The sequence below is a fragment of the Branchiostoma lanceolatum genome, chromosome 17, assembly GCF_035083965.1.
Source record: "Branchiostoma lanceolatum isolate klBraLanc5 chromosome 17, klBraLanc5.hap2, whole genome shotgun sequence".
NCBI lineage: Eukaryota > Metazoa > Chordata > Leptocardii > Amphioxiformes > Branchiostomatidae > Branchiostoma > Branchiostoma lanceolatum.
The window spans coordinates 15470189-15490148 of NC_089738.1; the positions used below are offsets into that span (position 1 = coordinate 15470189).

Here is a 19960-nt window from a genome sequence, read left to right on the forward strand (position 1 = left end):
CTCTGAGTGTGGGAACCGGAAGTGACGTGTCGGTATAGTACAAAGGTCACGCATTGCGGCGATCAGCTGTTGTTGTACTTGTAGCAAGACTGAGAAGACATGGCGAACACGAGGAAGTTCAAACCGGTAACTCACGTTATCTTCGACATGGACGGTCTGCTGTTGGGTGAGTATGTGTGGAAGAGGCGTTGATTATGACGTGGACCACAGCTCAGCTGATATCTGTATCTGCATTTAACTTTAAGCGCCCCGCCCCCTCCTAAACTTGCTAAAGACCAATTTTAGTTGAGTGTTTTAGTGGTATATAGGCTTAGCTTGCAACGTTGTGTTATCTGAATATTAGTATCATATCAACCATAACTTTATAGGAATAGCGGAAGTTTTAAAACTCTTTCAATACATGTTGATATTTTAAGACAAATGAACATGCAAGATAAAAGCGATTGCCATGCATGGCCTGCTACGTTCAGTTATCGATATGGTATTAATCTACCTTACATATGAGTATGACTGATATCATGTATTTAATCTGCAGGTTATAGCTTGAATGGTTATTTTGCACTCAAACTCTGTCAAACTTGAAAGTTCTTTGTAATTTTCTTGGCATGGTTTTGCTTGAGTCTTCAGATTTATTGACTTTTATTTTAAAACCATGCATTGGTTGATAGGTTGCTTTGGTATCATTTTACCAGCTAATTTCACCAATATGTAGGCGGAAACTATATTTTCTCAATACATGTTCTCGATATGACATGTGCTAGATTTGCTGCAAAATTATTGCTCTCTGCTTGGTTTGAACTATTGAACCCGGAAGTGTTTTTGTGAAACTTTCCAAACGCAACCAATATGAAATTACATAGATATGAACACTACAACTGTGACTCGACTATTCAAATCTTTCTATCTCTTTTTGAATAGTTTGAAATTTGTGTATTATATTTTTTGATACATTTGTTTACCAATCATGTAAAAATGGTCTTTACCTACCGATGCGCTCAGTGTCAAAGGTCGTTTGTTTTGCGAGCTGGCAGTCGCCATTTTCGTCTGGACGGAGGTGCGACTTTGCGCCGATAATGGCCCAAATCGATAGATTTACGTCACCGATTACTGTTTAATGACGTGGAACGTGAGCAGGTGCATCTAGACTCTTGTGAGTACGTTCTTAAGGGGAGTCCTCGCGTGGTGTTTCCCGCCTGACATCTCTTCTTGCCGTGGTTAGAAGACAAGTCACGTCATCCGCGTACCCCACAACGGAACCTCAGCTCGGTCACGAGTATTTTGTACACACAGACGGGTAGGAATTTGTTTAAACCCCAGCGCTCGAATTGTGTGAAGAAACTGTGAGAGTTGTATATCGATTTGCTGCCAACTCGTCAGTTTTGTCCCGGGAGGACATTTGATTTGGAAAAAGTCTCATTATTCGTGCAGTTGCATCGTCTGACTTCCGTTGTTGGAAAACAAACAAGCGGAGGAAACCGGAACAACATCGTAGGAAGGAAAGACAGGAACTTTTGGACGTGAAATGCGTTTGCAGACGACAGTATCACCTTACAGACTACCACAGTAACTGTTCCGTAGTTGATATCACTGGAAGGCGAGGCGAGTGTCGTCATGTTTTCTGCGTTGAAGAAGCTGGTGGGGAGTGAGCAGGGGAGGGGCGGGGCCAACATGCCGCCCGGGATGCAGTCTCTAAACCCTGCACTGCAGAGGAAATTCGCTAGGGGCGTCCAGTACAATATGAAAATTGTCATAAAGGTGAGTAAACTTTTAGATTTGAGAATGGTGTACCTAGGGAAGTGGGGAAAAAGATAGAATCAATGTATTGACATTTTTTTCCAGATGGGCACATAGAATTGCACAGATCTCATAATCTGGGAGTAGCAGGGCACTATGGGTAGCACTTTGGACAAAGAAAATCATTACCATCATGACAACATAGACCGGACCAAATACAGTATGCATACAGTCATACACTGCATATACGTTGTAACGGCAGTTAGGTTGCCCCCTACATTACCCATAGTGCTCTGTCTCTCCCAGCATGCAATAGGATCTGTCAATTGGAGGATGTTTTATTCTAGTATCTGGTCTGAATACTGTGTTACATGTGATAAAACTGCCACAAATCCTAGCTAAGTTCTGAAGTTTCCTTGATTCCAGGGTGACCGTAACACGGGGAAGACCTGCCTGTTCCACAGACTACAGGGACACAAGTTTGTGGAGGAATATCTCCCTACTCACGAACTACAGGTGAGAACAACTCTTTAGCACCCTCGCAGTTCCTTCACATTTAGTAGTCAAGGAGGAAATTCTTAAAAGAGTCCTAGAAAATGAGAAATGTAGTCCACCTTCCATATTATTTGTTAAGTATTATTGAATTATAGTTTGATGTCTACTTAGCATTTTTAGGTATATGATACACATTGTACTATTCCATGCAAATTGAAAGTTGAACTGTAATTTCCATCACAAAGATTGGACGAATTTTTGACTGTCCAACTCGTCTGTATCAAGGAATGAGCAATCCATCTCTTCGAAGTATCATTTGAAATTACAGTTCAACTTTGCTTCAAAATGATATCTACCCACTCTGTCAAACTAACGTATGCCTCTGTAGGTAGCCACCATAGTTTGGAACTACAAAGCCACTGACGACGTGGTGAAAGTAGAGGTGTGGGACGTCGTTGACAAAGCCAAGAAGCGGAAGAAATCGGACTCGCTAAAGCTGGAGAACGATCCAGACCTCGCTGACGAGTTGGCTCAGGCCCTAGACGCAGAGTTTCTCGATGTGTACAAGAACTGCAACGGCGTGATCATGATGGTGGACATCACCAAGCAGTGGACGTTCGATTACGTGGCACGCGAGATGCCCAAAGTTCCCGCCCACATCCCCATCTTGATATTGGCGAACTTTCGCGACATGGGAGAGCACCGTGTCATCGGCGCTGATGACATCATCTACTGGATAGAGGGACTGGACAGACCGGAGGGGGCGGCAGATATAAGGTATGTCGATTTACCTTTTGTATGTCCTACTATTTTAAATGACAGTGGGGTGGTGTGGTGCACCGGCAGCGTGTTTGGCTCAGAATGAAGTGGTCCCGGGTTCGAATCCTGCCTTGTCACTGATCTTGTGCCCTTAGGAATGGCACTTTACATGACTTTCCCAACATACCAGAATAGTCGTCAAGACTCGTCATCCAGACCATGGGCATTAAAGGCAGAAAGAAATCATCCTTGATGATTGCATACTATATATGTTGCTCCAGCTGTATCATACAAATGTAGAAGATTTAATCATTGTACACTGATTTTAATTCAGTGCCAACACTACGACTTCCAATAAAATCATCTTGTATCTTATATCTTGTATCTTATGTCTTGTATCTTGTAAGGTTTGCTGAGTCGTCGATGAGGAACGGATTCGGGCTGAAGTACCTCCACACGTTCTTCAACATCCCCTTCCTGCAGCTGCAGAGGGAGACGTTACTACGGCAACTTGAGACAAACAAGCGGGACATGATCGCCATGATCCAGGAGCTGGGCATCCACTCGGAGTCCGAGGAGCAGAACTACGACCTGTACATCCAGGGACTGGCCAAGAAGAGAAGGCCGACGCCCACCCGTCCCACGCACCTTCCTACGGAAGCCCAGAACGGCGGAGGAGCCGAACTGCAGTCAGATTCGGCCGCGACGACTCCTGCACGGTCCAACCTCTCGACTCCCGCGACCACGCCATCCATGTCTAATGCAGCTACTCCAGCCACCACCCCAGGGGGATACACCCCAGCGTCGACCCCTGGGGGTTACATCCCTTCCACCACCCCTGGGGCGACCACACCAGCCACCACCCCCAGCCAGGAGAACAGGCCGACCCCACAGAAGCAAGGGTTCATGTCCAGGTTGTTTGGGAACTCCAGCCCTGCCCAGCAGGACACAGCTGCCCCTGACCCTGGGGCAGGCACCCCCACCCCAGCTTCTCCTCCCACGGGAGCCATTAAAGCGGTGGAGGACTTTGTCCCAGAAGAGGGATTGGACAGCCGGTTCTTGGATGAACCAGAACCCGCCAAACCTGCACCTGTGCGGACTGCGGAGCCAGCGAACATGGAGGACTCAGACAGCGATGTTGAAGGTAGAGTTTGAACAATGATAAAAGTTTGAATTAGATTATAGCATCCACCCACAAGGTCTCCAGTTGATGTGACATCCTGTATTCTAGCTCTAGTTTACTCATAGTCATATAAACGCTTAGACATCCAGGTAAAAAAATATTTAAAGACAAATCAACCTTACTTTCAGGCATTAATCATGACCTCCGACATCCATCACTCTTCTTCAGTGTCAGAATGCCAGACCTTTTCGCAGGGAAGCAATAAGAGGAGCAAAGCAGAGCTAAAGTAGGATGGATAATAGGCTATGTAATGTATGGTGGAAAGTACATACTAACTACTTATAGGGTAAATTCATTTCTATTCAATGTGAAATATGAGTATGGAACATTTATTTCTTCATTTTTATGTTCCAACAATAGGAAACCCCATGGTAGCAGGCTTCGCTGAGGAGATTGATTCAGAGGATGAGATGCCAAAACAGGTGCCAGCAAAACCGGCTTCCGCATCCCTAGACATCGACCTGTCCAGTGAAGAAGATGAACCGGTCATCGCCAAAGACGCAGACATCGATGACGACCTACCAACCCCCATCTTACAGCCACAGAAAACAACAGATCCCCTCAAACACATTTCTAGTTCCTCCGTTTTGAAATCTCACACTGTGTCAAATGACTCAGAGGAACTGCAAGAGACTGTCCAATTAGATGCTGATGAGGACACGAATCAACCAATCATAGCTGCTGATGTAGACATTTCCAGTGAGGATGAACAGAAGGGACTTGATGATTGGTTAGGAGGAGGAGGTGGGGAGGGTAAAGTGGATGGGTTAGTGTCAAAGGTAGATGATATCAGCTTAGATGGAGCGGAGGCTGCAGTAGAACTGAAGACGGAGGATTTCGATTTCTTAGAGAAAGTGAGCAAGCCTTTATCAGGCCAGGAGTCGGGAGAGGGGGACAGGGAAGACATCGGTCAGAAGAAGAAGAAGAAGAAAAAGAAGGATCGCAGAAGCGACGGTGAGGAAGAAGGAGAGAGGTCTCACAAGAAGAAGCACAAGAAACACCGGGAGAAGGACAAGGAGAAGGTGTCGGATGAAGGAGAGGGGAAGAAGAAAAAGAAGAAGCAGAAAAAGAAGGAAGTGGATGAATTGGAAGAGTTTCTGGGGGGCGGGGTAGGTAAAGGGGGAGGGGGTGGGGAAGGATATGAGGTGTTTTAATGGGTAACCTAAAGCCAGTGCATAGTGTAATTTAAAGAATGCATTATTTAAGAGATAAAACATGTTAAAAGCCAAAGTTTCTTATGGTGTACTGATCATATTTGTGTATCATAAAGTTTTCCTCTTTACATATTACTCTAATGCCACAAGAGTATATGCATTACCATACAGATTGCAATTTGTTTCATTGCTGTAAATAAACATATATTGGAGCGTTGGTTGAAATGGTATTTTGATTGCCAAACTTCTTAGACAACATATCATACAACTGTTGAATGGCATTGTTTGTATTGTATGTTTTCCTGCCATGGTACGCAAACTATACAATGACTACAAATGATCATGCAAATTTACCTTTATGATAGTCCTAATTTTTTGGGCAATACCTCTGGAGCAGAAGCATTTTTTCACTTCTAATGCCTCCATTTGTGCTAAAAATAGATTATATCCACCACAATTATATTGGTGTCTATTATTGTTCTTGCAATTTTCTGCCCTACCTACTTCTGTAATGTGTCTGTTTAATAATGTCCGAATTTTGGACAAGATGAAAAGCTTTGTGTTTAATGTAGTTTTGATAGTATAGTTTTTAGGCCAAAGTTGCTTCAATGTTTTACACAAGACACAACATTGCGATATGAAAGTCTGAGTTGCATGAATGTTTTGATCAACAATAGCAAACAATTAGAATTGTAGAATGATCTATTTCAATGGGAAATCTGTCATGACAGTACTGTGTTGCAGTAGGTATCAAGCATGATTTGTACTTATTTCACTGAACAAGAACATTTAGGCTGTCCCAACAGTTAATTTGTACGATATTCTGACACAGCTTTTGCAGTCCTCTCTTTTTGCAATTGTTGTTTTTGAAAGATAGAAGGGGTCCCAAGGCCATAGACCTTTTGACAGATCCTATTGCATGCTGGGAGATGCAGGGCACTATGGGTAGCTCATGGGGAAACAGAATCATTACCATGATACCAACATAGACCGGACCAGACACAGTGCACTGTATACGCATTTCCCTATGTCTCCCAGTATGCGTTAAAAAGGTCTAGTGTCTTGGAAAATGTAATGTAGATAAAAATACACTGTCTATGTTGTCCTTTATGAACTTCTGATGATAGATCACAGCAACTGAAAGATATTTTGAATGAAGTGTAGTCTTCTAAGATTTCCTTGGGTTGTGTGTTTGTTTTTCTCGGGTACCACCACCGTTAATTTCTTCCAACCTCAGGAAAAATTATGTTTTGATGGTTCTTCTTTTTTTGTGAGTGGTAAAATTTCTGAAGCTTATCATACCATATTAGGGCACATGTTGAACACTTAGCAGTGAATGAATCAGCCTCTTGCCTTGCTGCTTGTATAACCTATGAGTATATGTAGCTCAATAGAAATGCAAGGCGATTAGATTGTACAAGGAATTGCACTTCTTGCAACTATGAATTTCAAAGTATATAAGTAAGATCAGTGATGCAAGCAGTATGAATATCTGTATAATTTTGATTGAATAAATTTTACAGCTGTTAAAGGAACTGGTCACTTCTTGGTGTTGACTCATTCATTTTGAGTTATGATTTGGCTTGTGAAGTCCCTGGTAAAGAATTTCTGCTGTGAAAATTTTGTGTACAGTGTCTAATACTGCAAAGAAAATTTACCATTATGGTACGAGTAGTTAGAATAGTTGAATAGCAAAATACATGTTTTACACGTACAAATTTAGATCTAGCTTATGATGAAGTTAAAAGGTTCAAATGTGAGCTTAATACCATCCAAAGTAGTATAAACCTTGTTTAGCCTTACAAATGCATCTCTAGTCCTGTTGTTCAAGAACTACATGAAGCTAATGAAGCACAAAGGTCCCTCATATAGATATTAAATCAAATGACATTCAATTTAAACATACATGTATTGCTTTCAATACGGTCCAGTCTTGAAAGCCATTGTCCTGCTATGCTATCTTTGTTGTAAAGAGAGTTTGTTTCATATAAGTCCATAGTGCTGCAGACTGCTCTTTGAATTAATGTATATTTAATAGTCTGTTAGTCTGTGGAATGATATTACATTAGAGTACAAAATGTGCTTCTTTATGGCAATGGAAGCTGGTAGCAAATGGTACATTGTAGTTATTCATTAATCTTTGACACAGTCAAGATTGCATAAATATCCAGTTCTTTTGACGTCAACTAACATGTACATTTCCTAAACCTTGCTGCAGACACAGAAGACATCTACACCAAAGTGTTTGAGGAACTGGTGGCACCGTACGGCAAGACGTTTGATTGGACAATAAAGGCTAAGATGATGGGGATGACGCCTCAAGAGGGTGCCAAATATATCATCAAGAAACTTGGTACTGGTTTGGTTTATACAGACTTTGGATCATTTTATAGAGCTTTTGCCTTGTAGTCCTTTAGTTGTAAGGGTCCCGTTTTCAAACTGATTGCCATTTTTGGGACAGCTGGAAATTGCATCTGTCTTTTCATGGAAATGGTTGTCTTAGATCCTTGGTGGTTGGTTCTGCTAATATATATAGCCTGCTTGGAAATTCTATGAGATGACAATAGGGACAATATTGTGACACTCTCTATGATGAATGTGACCACACTCTAACTAAAAATACATTGAAGCATACAATTGTGCATCTGGTAACAAAGTCATGGGTTTGCTGTACTGAGAAATTGTAGACACAAGGAATCACTTGGCATGTACCCGTGTTTAAATGTATATATCTAACATTTGATGAATCTGTATTGAACAGAATGAGACACTTCTTTCCGTTTATGTACCTGCAGACCTTCCCATTACTGAGGAGCATTACTACGAGTGGACCACTAAGAAATATGCTGAACTGATGCCCACAGCCAAGCTGCTACCTGGTATGTGTACTTGCTTATCAAATCTGTTTTTGTTGTGCCTGTTTTTATGTTGATGTCTGTACGTAGTTATTGTAAATGCATTTAAGTTTGCATGGTTTTAATTTTGCAGTAGGAAGAAAATGGAGTTTCAGTTGTTTTGTATCTGTATCTGTATAGCCGGTATAACCACCATTCGGCGTAGCATACCAGCTTTGTACATCATAAAGATACATGTTTGCCTTGTCACATTGATTGAATTTTTTCATGATAATTTTATTCAAACCAAATGTGATTCAAGGTGCAGAGAAGATCGTACGCCACCTTCACAAACACAAGATCCCCACGGGTCTGTCGACGGGATCGGACGCTGAGAAGTTCAACACCAAGACGACCAATCACAGGGAGTTCTTCAAGCTGTTTGACCCCTTGGTGACCTGTGGGAGTGACCCGGAAGTGAAACACGGCAAGCCTCATGCTGATGCATTTCTGGTGCCTGCAACAAGGTTCCCTGACAAACCCGACCCAGCCCAGGTGGGGATATTGTACAGTAGGGCTGTGTTTTAAGGATGTCCCTGTAGCTCAATTGGTAGCAGCCTCACAGTTGGTAACTGGGAGACCCAGGTTCGAATTTGGAAATGGCACCCTGGTTGGAGCTGCATTTGACTTTCGGAAGGGACATAAAATGGGGGTCCCGTGATTGAGGAGGTGCCTCGAGCATGTTAAAAGGCACTACTGGCTTTGCTTCAGATGAATCTAAGTGAATATGTAAATACATGTATTAAATAGTAACATCAGGTACAGGTACAGTCTGGTAAACATTCTGCACACCCCAAAGCTTGTTTGTTATTCTGGCTTATACTATATAAAGCATAGGCCTTTCTCTGACACCTATACTAGTATTTCCAGCCTGCATTTTTGATAACTTCAGTTGTGTTTAGTATTTGGGAGCAAAGTAATTGAAACTAAAAAATTTCTAGCTATACGATAATGGGTCCGGGCGTTATATTTGTCAGATATTAACACAGTACTTGAATGAATAGACACATGTTATGTGTTGTATATTTTTGGTGGTCTTTCTAACTGAGAAAAATCCCTTTCTCTTTCAGTGCTTAGCATTTGAAGACTCCCCAAATGGTGTGGTTTCTGCATTGAATGCTGGGATGCAGGTCGTCATGGTACCACACCCTAACCTGGACCGTAGTCTCTGCACCAATGGCACGCTTGTTTTAAACTCACTGGAGGAGTTCTGTCCAGAGGAGTTTGGACTGCCTGCTTATGATAGCTAGCCCCTTAAAGGTGTTGGTTGTGAAGTTTTAGGTATTTTATATTGTAAACCTTGAAATGTGATTTTATTTTCATGGGTTGTGAGATTTTAGATCTTTTGTAGTAAGTCTTTAAATATTCACTTTGGTTTCATTTTCACAGGTTTCACGGTGCATCTCCACTGTAATACCATGACACTGTGACAGTGTGTTTTGTTTTTAAATCATTTTTTGATGACAAAAACTCAGCAAAAACCTACTTTCCTGTCCTACCGGGAGATTCAATCCCTGTAGAAATAAATCAATGTACAGTATTTTACATTTCCATTGATACAAGATATTTTCATCCAATATGTTGTCTTTGTTCCACATGATTTTAACAGACAATTGTAGCATTAAGAATATCTTTTGTATCAAGATAAAGAGATATATAATATACTTTAGCAACCAGTCTATTTCCAAGATATACAATACCATTTACCAAATATTCTAGGCAGATGTACATGCGCCTACTCTCCAAGCAGGGCATGGGTTTCGGCTGGTTTTGACGTGTTTTTAGGCGTTATTGTCGGGCTTTCTACTTTATCATCAGACAAAAAAAGATGACAAAGTAGAAAGCCCGACAATAACGCCTAAAAACACGTCAAAAACCAGCCGAAACCCATGCTCTGCTTGGAGAGTACATGCGCCCACTATTCCTTCCTTGATAAGTTCCCATATACAAACACCTATAGGTTTTCCTCTACCACGACAGCAGAGCAAAATGAAAAACTCTTACTGGTGCATGTAATGTATAGCAATTTTTGAAGAAACTCAGGTTTTAGGATAAGATATTTTAATGGTATTATCCATTTATTTAATTATCAAGTCATGAAATGAACAGTGGAAAATAAATAGGACAAACGGTTCAATTTTAGTACCCACTGAGTTGTTTCCTGTTTGCACTTTTTGACTGGTTGGTTGGTTGGTTGGTTGGTTGGTTGGTTGGTTGGTTGGTTGGTTGGTTGGTTGGTTCAATCATGTTGATGATTTCAAAGCCCTTCATAAAAAGCCATTGGCTTGCACAGATGTATGGCCCAAGGGCTCTAACCCTAAACCCTTTGATTTTAAAACATCCGAACCCAGACAAAAATAAGGCACGGACAATTGATTTCCAGCTTCTACGTTTAATCTCCTCAGTCCGAGTGTACACAGTATGCTTTATGACATTGTAATATTTACTAACAATAGTCCATTGTCGTTGGAAGTATTGTAAACTAACATAGAAATAAAGCATGCCTCCTTGAAACGATAGTGCTGGGTGTTTGTCAGGGGGCCCCATGCATTACTAAAATGATAGCGATGTGTACATGTGTTTTTCAAGGCCATCTCATCTACATTACTAGAATAGTAGTGCTTCGTGTTTTCCAAGCTCAAGACGTCGTGTATATGCTTAAACTTAGTAAGCTGATAGTGCTGGGCGTTTTCCAAGGCCAGGAATTCTACACTCCATTAAAATGATAGTGCTACTAATTTAAAGGTCATCTAAATAACTAAAATAGTACCACCGAGAGGGACAAGTGCTATCCTGGATTTTTTGTATCTGTTACTAAGTAGCCAAAGTTAATTATAAGCCATGATAAGCAACTTCCATGTACAAACCACATGAAATAACTTGATATAGACGATATTTGGTCGTTCTTTGGTTTTGAGAGACGTCATCCTATCACGTGATAATTCCTGAAAAGCTGGACATTTACGATTATTATCATGCATAATGATAAAGTAGAGGAATCAACCTTTTCAAAAAAGTAAGTCACCCTTGTCCCTCTGTTTGGTACCAAATGGCTATTTTGAGGGACCTGACCCATGGACTAATATTGCTAGGTGCTTGCCAAGCTTGCAATGCTCTGCCTCGTCACAGGACTCGGAAGACGAAACGAACTCCATGTCTTGTTTGGGTAGAAGTCCGGGAGGACGTCACGTGAGACTCGTTCCCAGAGACCCCCCTCTTGCAGCCGGGACATGGCGGGCTCCAGCTTGTCCTTGTAAGCCTCCAGGGTGTGGAGAAATTCTTCGCGCATGATGATGCAGATTATTCCTCCTGAAAATAACACATCCCGTGGACAGAATTAGAACAGGGTTTAAGTTGAACAGGGTTTTGATAAAGTGTGGCCCTCTCCTCTGAGTCAAACATGAGACCTCTAGCTATACTTCCAATCCGACAGGACGTCCCAAACCGAACCTATGTACTCATCTTCACCTCAGGGTAGAGTGGAGTGATGCGAAAATTTCGTCACCTGAATAATTCGGTCCCTAGTCGATTAGGACGATTCTCTACCATGGCTAGGCCTTTTTCTAGACGTTTCGACGTCAAAAGGACGCCTAAGTGTAACCCTAATATCAACCCTAACTCTGATTCTAGCCCTAACCATAACCAGAGTCGTCCTGGGTCTGGTACTGTATCGGCTAGGGGCCGAACTGTCCAGGTGCCGAAACGTTATGATACCTGGCGTAAAGTTCCTATAACAAGGTATTGAACTTACCTGGCTTGACTACACGAATGAGCTCCGGGAAGCAGTCGTCCTTCAGGTGGCCGGTGGCGAACAAACATGATGCACACATAAGGCCATAGCAAGTAAATTTTATGGATGACATCCTCCGCAGACTCCAAAATTAATGAGATAGGGCGAAAAAAAAACAAGGCGGGCCAAAAAAAAACAAGATTCATATATTTTAAAATTTTGATATCATAGATCTTGTTAAATAAGAATTGAGGCGACGAAATATGATATCATGACCAACAGATCTTTTATTCCTGTATTCAACCAATGAGGTTTCATATATAATATAAAACCTCCTTGATTCAACAGTAAACATGTCCTTGTATATGTGTATAACGTTACATTTCAATAGACTAACTACAACAAATGCAGAAAAGAGCTTGTTGTACCATCATCTGAAGCAACTACACTGGTATTTATATGCGATGAAACGCCCTGTGTATACAGCTCAATTAACTAGAAACTCCCCCTCCCCCCATTATTTATATAATGGCCTTGCTAGAACAAATGCAGAAAACAGCTTGTCATACCATCATGGGCAGGAACTACACTGGGTATTCATATGCAATGAAACACCTTAGACTGTCAACGTTTACGACATATTTGCCCATTTTTGGCATGTTGATCACCGTCGGAGGGCAATGAAATTTCTTGTTTTTTATTTCAAAATCAGGTGAAAATTAATGAGCGCGCTGATGTCATCCATAAAAATTACTTGCTGCGGCCTAAGTACACAAACCTTAACCACAGCAACATAACACTCGTATAATAGCCTTTATTGTACATTCATATCCTACCGGGCTAAGAACAGGCATGCAAATGTAAAAGTCATAATAAAGTGTATATATAGTAACTTGACTTCTAATGCAAGAAATCCAGGGCACACGGGGTTGCCATAATCACATTTCCAAACCGATGCCTCATGCACCGGGTAGTTCAAGGGCTATTTGTGCTTTTTTGGTGCCCCGTGGGATACACAGCGGCTACATACTAGTAGTTATTTTGGGTTTCCTTAAATTCATTACCGGCTAGGCCAAGCCGAGACTGATGCTCAGCTAACCATACCGGATCATACCGTTCTGTATGTCCAGTTGATCCGGACCGACAAAGTCACAGATCAGTCGTCCGTAGATGTTCTTTGCTTTCGCCTCGTCCAGCATTTTCTGGCTGCAGTCAACAGCATCCATGTTGGTAAAGCCAATCTTTTGTAGCTGCAGAGACGAAGTGAAGACATTTGATGCTCAAGCATGCAAATGTACGATGTACATGTAGGCATACACACACAAACGTACGCACACAATGACATCCTCTGTAAAAAAAAACTAGTCCCGGACTAGTCCGGGACTAGTCCGGGACTAGTCCGGATTTTATTAGCCAGGACTAGTCTCGACCTCGGACCTATGGTGTTCCAGGACCTCCCAGGACTAGTCAGGACTACTTGGACTAGTCCAGGACTAGTCCGGGACTACTTGGACTGGTCAAAATTGGTTGTTCAGGGACTAGTCCAGGACCGGTCCCGGCCGTGACCGGTCCGAGCGGACCGGCTGGGACGGGCCGGGACCTGCCCTCGGGGACTGGGCGTGACCGATTGGGACCGGTCCTGACCGCTCAGCACGCCGGTTTGGGACCGGTCCTGGCGCTCAGCGCGCCGGGTTGGGACCGGTCCTTGCGGACTAGTCACGCCGTGTTGGGACCGGTCCTAGACGGCTGGGACTAGTCCAAGCTGCAGGGGTCACCCCAGGACTGGCGGTTGTCATGGAAACTAGACGGCGTTTTTATTCACAAGAAGCCGGTCTGGACGTCTGGCTTGCCTGGGCGGGTCGGAAGTAATAGATAGGACCCAGGAAGTGTGTGACTTAGTGGTTTTAGCACTGCTCCGCCTACCCGAGGAGTTTGTTGGCTCCCGAGGGCGAAGCCCGAGGGATGCCAACAAACTCCCGAGGGTGGGCGGAGCAGTGCTAGAACCACTAAGTCACACACTTCCTGGGTCCTATCTATTTTAGAACCCGGCTGTCTTTCCGAAGCATATATAACACAAATATATATATCCAAAAAAAATTGTGTTAGTAGATCTAGCAAAATGCCAAAGGAAGGAAGTCAAAAAGTAGAACACAAGACCATGACGAATCTTCTGACAGCTCTGACCCTGGTGGGACCAGTGTATGTGTTACTGCATGATTATAAGAAAACATTTGTAACCTGCTCCTGTCATTCAAACTGGCGCCAAAGAAGTTGTCTAGGACAGGCCCTGGTGGGATATCATTTGACAATTTTATCCAATCAGCTTGCTGGAATGTTACCTCTGGAACTTTTGGCGGGATTTTTGTGCTCACTCCCGCTCACTTGGCAGACAGGAGCTCTTGTAGCCAAGATGGCATCCTTCGAAATGTTTGGAGATCAGTTCCTAGAGTCTATCGGAGTCAATATCGATGACTTTCCAACTCAGCCAGATCCGGATCCATTCAAACTGGTGAAGCCGGAACCTGCAATTGTTGCTGAAGAGATCAGTGATGACATCATGGACTTGCTTGGCGTAGCAAGTGAAGTGTTTTCTCAACCAGACCCATTTCAGCCGGTCACACCAGCAGATGTCAAGCCACCGGAGCAGCTTCTGACTCTGCACCAGTCTCCTCCTTCCGCCGCAGGCCGCTTTGCCAAACCCATCACTACAACAAAGATGGAAGAGATGAAGAAGAAACGTATACCAAAGAAGACGCAGCAGTCAACAAGGTACGGTGTATCTGTATGGAGAGACTGGGCTCTCAACCGAAACCAGTGCAGCACCCTGAACAACGTAGAAGTAGGGGACAAGTTCTTCATCGTGCCAGTACAGCTAAGCAGGTCAATCACAGCAGAAGAGATGGACTTCTGGTTGTCAAGGTTCGTTTGCGAAATCAGAAAGCAAGACGGGACACCATACCCGCCAAATACTCTGTATGCAATTGTCACCGCATTGCTGCGACATTTCAGAGAGGAGCTAGGATGCCATGATATGAACTTCCTAGATAAAAAAGACTCGAGGTTTGCGGAATTCCGCAAAACCCTTGACGCGAGAATGAAGGAGCTAGCTGCCGCCGGGGTGGGGGCGGAGAGGCGGCAAGCCGACCCCCTCACTCAAGAAGATGAAGACAAGTTGTGGACGACAGGAACCATTTCTACCACCACATCAATGGGTCTCTCCTACGGTGTGTTCTACTACAACTGCAAGGTCTTTGGACTGAGAGGAATGGACGAGCATAGACGGCTACAGATAGAACAGTATAAGTTTGGAACTGATGTCAGTGGAAAGTACATGCTGTACACAGGACGGATCTGTAAGAATGTACAAGGTGGCCTGAACCATCGGCAGGTGGATGTGAAAAGGATCAAGCAGCACGCTGACAACACCAACGAGCGGTGCGTGGTCAACCTGTTTGAAACATACATCAACTCCCTTCCACACCAACAAGGGAGCTTCTACAGGAGGCCAATGGTCAAATCCACCGTGCCAAAGTTCACCCTACAACCGGTCGGCAAGAATACCCTGTCCACCTACATCAAAACAATGTGTGCCAAGGCAGGCGTTCTGACGGCTGGCAGGAACCTTACCAACCACAGTGGCAAGGTAACCTGCGCCACGCAGATGTGGGCTGCCGGGTTTGACGAGCAAACAATCATGGCCAGGACGGGGCACCGGAGTAACGCCGTCCGTGCCTACAAGCGCCCGTCATCAGAGCTGCTCAAAGACGTCAGCAACCAACTGCAGCCGCCCCAGCCATCGCCTTACAATCATCCTACTGCACCTGCAGAAACAACTACCAGTGACGTGCTTGCTACACCCTCTATGAAGCCCACAGTATCACAGCCACGAAGAGGAAATACCAACATCGCCATCGGAAGCCGACTCTCAATCAGCCACCCTAATGGACTGAACATTGTATTGGACTTGTAACGTGTTAACTGTAAGTTTCCAAAATTTCAATATTTCCGTGTAGTATACTGCTGTGACAAGCATACTGCTGTGACAAGCATTTGTTTGATGCTACATGTGGGGTACCTTTTTTTTGAGTTAGTATACTGTTGTAACAAGCATTTGTTTGATGCTACATGTGGTGCAAGTACCAAGAAACTTATAGTTAAAGTATGTCCTCCAAAAATATGTAACCCATGTTTAGAGTTTCCGATAATATCTTGTGAGTTTCTGTTTTTTTTTGTAATATGTTTTTTTGCTTATTTTGCTATGAGTTATTATACTGTTGTGACAAGCATTTTTGTTTTATGCTACACATGTGGTGCAAGTACCAAGATACTTATATAACCCACGTTTAGAGTTTGCGATAATATCTAATGAGTTTTTCTGTTGTTTTTTAAATTAGTTTATTTGCTTATTTTGCTATGAGTTGAAAGTTTAGATTTGTGGAAAGTTTAGAACAGGAAACAATCAATAGGCGACAGTTAACTGGAACTGCATTTGTTTACCACCCATTTCTTTCAGTTTATTTGCTATGAGTTTGTTGAAAGTTCAGCTTTGTTGACTGTTTTAGAACTAGAAACATGAGAATTTTCTTGCTTTTTTTAACCTTCTCAAGTTATTTTATGTACTCAGTATTTCTGATATTGTTGTTGTTCAAGTTGAATAAACACTGGAACACTGACCAGGCTGTCTGTGACTAATCCTTTATATTCCCATGTGAAAGGTGGGCGTCTGATTGACTCTGTGTTAGTCTGATTGACAGGTTGGTTAGTGCATGGGCGTCTCTGTGATAGTTTGATTGACAGGTTAGTTAGTACACCCCTGGCACTTGGGGGACCCTACTATGGGATTTAGTCACGAGAAATCCCTGCTCCTGATTGGCTGAGGGGAAGACGGCCGGGTTCTAAGACGTAATGGTCGGACCTGCCTTCGGGCTGTTTATATCTATTCTACATAATCATTTTAAGTATTTTACTATGACAAAATATTTTATTTCTTGGTTTGGTAATGTTGGTTTTGAGAAACAAAAACTATGGACCGACGAACATTGGTATCATCGTATGTTCAGATCAGAGACGCCGCTTTAGACTTCCGGCGCCATTGCCCTAGCAACAGCGGTCCAAAACTTTGACTGACATCGGCATATGCTGAGTGCACGTGAGCACAGTGCGATGGAAATGACGCAGTGTTCACAGACCGCTGGACACACCCCTTCCCAAGATCATAGGAGGAACTCCGAAGAAGGATATCGCATTACCTGTTGTGTTCGCTGGAGTGCCGGGAACCGGTAGCCGAGCTTGGGGAGCGGACGAATGCTACAAAGTCTGGTCAGGCTAGTACAATGTACCGGTATAGTATACCGGGAAGGATCTAGCGATAGCTGAAGGTTGTAAAGGAACAGGGGCAGTTTTTTTACTGCCTGGTTAAATACTACTAAGTCCGTTACCAATTAAAGGGTGGAAACTGTAGTAAGATATGCTCCCTTGTATCCACACAGAGTGTAAAATTAGAGAGCTTGAATGTATTTTTTGTTTGGTTAGTTGGCAGAGAAGGAGCGCAACCGTTTTCGTCCCCTGAATGGTTTTACTTGCCGCAAGTAAAATGCATAGAATGAAGCCATTTAAATTTCGGGCCAATGAAAATTCATTTCTGCTCCTCCCCTGTAGGAAGAGTTTTTCCAACTTGTCCAACTATATTTCTTTGTCAAGTTGCTAGTAGAAGATAACGTACCTGTACATTTTACTGTAGAATGCCGTATGATAGCGATGGAAGCATTCTTTTCGATAATGTGAGATGTAATTTCCCCCACTCCAGAATCCCAGATACTTCAGCAGTAAAGAGAAACTAATATTCCTTACAGCCTTCGATAAACCAACTCGGATAATCATACAGCATCCTACATTTATACAATTACCAAGAAGCGAGAGGAAGCTGAGAGTAATATATAGAGTATACTAAGTATACATTCTTTCAGCTTCTTATCGCTGCTTGTTAATTGTATAAATCAAGGAGGTTATATAACCTCCTTGTATAAATGTAGGAGCCCTATGATTAGCTAGACATAATCATAATTGTGCATTTATACGAAAATGGTTGTAACATGTGGCCTGTGCTATGCTATAGCTGGGATGGCCTTAGCCTCCGTTGCATGCAGGCCTTCCGACTAGCGTTCTACTAGCGGTTTTTTTCTTCAATTTTTTTTTTTTGGGGGGGGGGGGGGCGTATGTGCTTGAGCCCCCGTATCTGCTTGGCCAATGGGTCCCGTGTCTGCTTGGGATCCCAAGCAGATACGGGGCTCAAGCAGATAGCCCCGGGCCCCCCCGTGTACACTAAATGTCGGGCAGTAACTTTCTAGCGAGGTCCAATCATATGGCTGCTCGCAGGTCACCGAACGTCACCGACAATTAGCCAATGACGGTCGAGTTTTGGGTTGTTAACACCCCTGGTCTTATGTAAATGTCATCAACTCAAACCAAGCGCCTTTGAGTTGTTATTCCCACTACTTCCATACGTATACATCTAGATCTAGATCTATCAGTTTGTAAAGTTAACTTTCACCACCAAAACGCGAAGAGACTGAAGAGATGAAGTTTTACAGCTTCAATGGCGCTGCACTAGCGCTAATAGAGCGGTCATTGCGGGAGGGAATAGATCCCGACGAGGGTGAAAGTCTTCGAGTCGACCCAACATTTCCCACCAAAAGCAAGTTCTCAAAGACGGGCCGCGTACAGAAATGGAGGGAAATCAAGTCCAAGCTAGTCTTGGGTCAGGATTTTGTGGCACATTGTGAGGCCCCAAATCGCCGACTGCCGGCGTGAGAAGACATTGAACGGATTTTCCGCCAAAGTCACCTAAGAACGAATCCAGAGTGCGACAGCGGCGCGTCTTTGATTCACCGGCCATGACGCTGGGATGAGCCAGTCGCAGGCATATGGCATTATTCAAAAGAGCCGATAAACCCGCTTTTGTTTATTATATTATGTATAATATAAAATTTAAAGAAAATGCATGATACGAAGTGCTACAGCTTAGAACTTTAACCATGCTAAAGATACCAAAATGCTCTCTCCGAAGCGTGGCGTTATGGCTATACTGCATTATCAAATATAAGGCGTTGTGTAGTCAGGTCGTGTCGATGTTTAAAACTTGTTCAGTGCGTAGTTCTGCTCTACATAAGCAGGATTAAAAGTCATGTGCTGCAAGTCACACGAAAAGTTACTTCGTAATGTATTGCCGCTATTAACAATGAACCAGTAATCGACGGACAAAGGGTGTGAAATATTCCTTCTTGCCCATCGCGTGCCAGTAGATTGGCGTTAATTGCCTACTTTGCATTTTAAAGGACTGGCTTTGTTGGCCGTCATTGGCTAATTGTCGGTGACGTTCGGTGACCTGCTAACAGCCATTTGATTGGACCTCGCTAGAAATTTACTGCCTGTCGTTAAGTGTTGGGCCCCCCCCCCCCCCCCCACACACACAAAATTGAACAAAAATCGCCAGTAAAACGCTAGTGGGAAGTAGTAAGTGGGAAGGCCTGCAACGGAGGCTAAGGTGGTCTACATTAATCATATCATTTGTGTCAATATACAGACGAAAATCTATCGCATACTTTCATATGCATTATCTCCCCCACACAGAGAAACACATACATTCTTATTCTTACATGTGAACGTTGATATCGTTGAAATCAAGGACATTTAATTATAATGTGAAATATCCTTGATGATAGAGAGAACCGCCTCGCACCAATCAAAGCCACTTCACACCTATGTCACAGTTAGCCTGGTTTCAACCAAGCCCCGTGTCCGCTCGCCGCCTGTAACGGAAACCCCCGCGGGCCGGACAGCTGGAGTTTGCGTTATATGTCACAGTGTCCGCACTCCGGATGGCGCCTTTGTGTGTATCACTATTTAGGATGTTCACACGTGCTGTAGAAATCCTTATTTCCTAACCCTCCGCGGGTCGCTGGTAAAATAGTAGAAATTGGCCAAATAGAGCCAACTCTGTAGGTGGGAGTCG

At 43.3% G+C, this 19960-nt stretch overlaps 4 protein-coding genes and 1 long non-coding RNA gene across 12 annotated transcripts in view; 3 read left to right on the forward strand and 2 right to left on the reverse strand.

Moving 5' to 3' along the window:
• The first annotated feature begins 31 nt into the window (after window positions 1-31).
• LOC136422352 (pseudouridine-5'-phosphatase-like) lies at window positions 32-9789 on the forward strand. The gene is made up of 5 exons (XM_066410058.1): window positions 32-166; window positions 7544-7678; window positions 8121-8204; window positions 8482-8714; window positions 9290-9789. The coding sequence occupies exons 1-5, from the start codon at window positions 100-102 to the stop codon at window positions 9467-9469; spliced, it is 699 nt and encodes a 232-aa protein (XP_066266155.1). The 5' UTR covers window positions 32-99; the 3' UTR covers window positions 9470-9789.
• LOC136422346 (rab-like protein 6) lies at window positions 990-6157 on the forward strand. Its single transcript, XM_066410048.1, has 5 exons — window positions 990-1755; window positions 2161-2250; window positions 2618-3006; window positions 3396-4132; window positions 4532-6157. The coding sequence occupies exons 1-5, from the start codon at window positions 1612-1614 to the stop codon at window positions 5323-5325; spliced, it is 2154 nt and encodes a 717-aa protein (XP_066266145.1). The 5' UTR covers window positions 990-1611; the 3' UTR covers window positions 5326-6157.
• Window positions 9790-9841: 52 nt separating the features above from the next.
• Window positions 9842-12032, reverse strand: LOC136422356 (uncharacterized). Its single transcript, XR_010753607.1, has 3 exons — window positions 11971-12032; window positions 10135-11528; window positions 9842-9954 (listed from the first exon to the last, which is right to left on the reverse strand). It is a non-coding gene; the product is annotated as an uncharacterized lncRNA (long non-coding RNA).
• A 425-nt stretch (window positions 12033-12457) lies between these two features.
• The window catches only part of LOC136422354 (methyltransferase-like protein 27), a 28908-nt gene continuing 21405 nt past the window's right edge, over window positions 12458-19960 (reverse strand). For all 8 annotated transcript variants that reach the window (XM_066410069.1, XM_066410066.1, XM_066410061.1 and 5 more), the window contains one exon: window positions 12458-13199. In XM_066410069.1, the coding sequence (XP_066266166.1) occupies window positions 13044-13199 (156 nt within the window). In that variant the 3' untranslated portion in view covers window positions 12458-13043. The remainder of the gene's footprint in view (window positions 13200-19960) is intronic.
• On the forward strand, window positions 13864-16623 carry LOC136422347 (zinc finger MYM-type protein 2-like). Its single transcript, XM_066410049.1, has one exon. The coding sequence runs from the start codon at window positions 14069-14071 to the stop codon at window positions 15917-15919; it is 1851 nt and encodes a 616-aa protein (XP_066266146.1). The 5' UTR covers window positions 13864-14068; the 3' UTR covers window positions 15920-16623.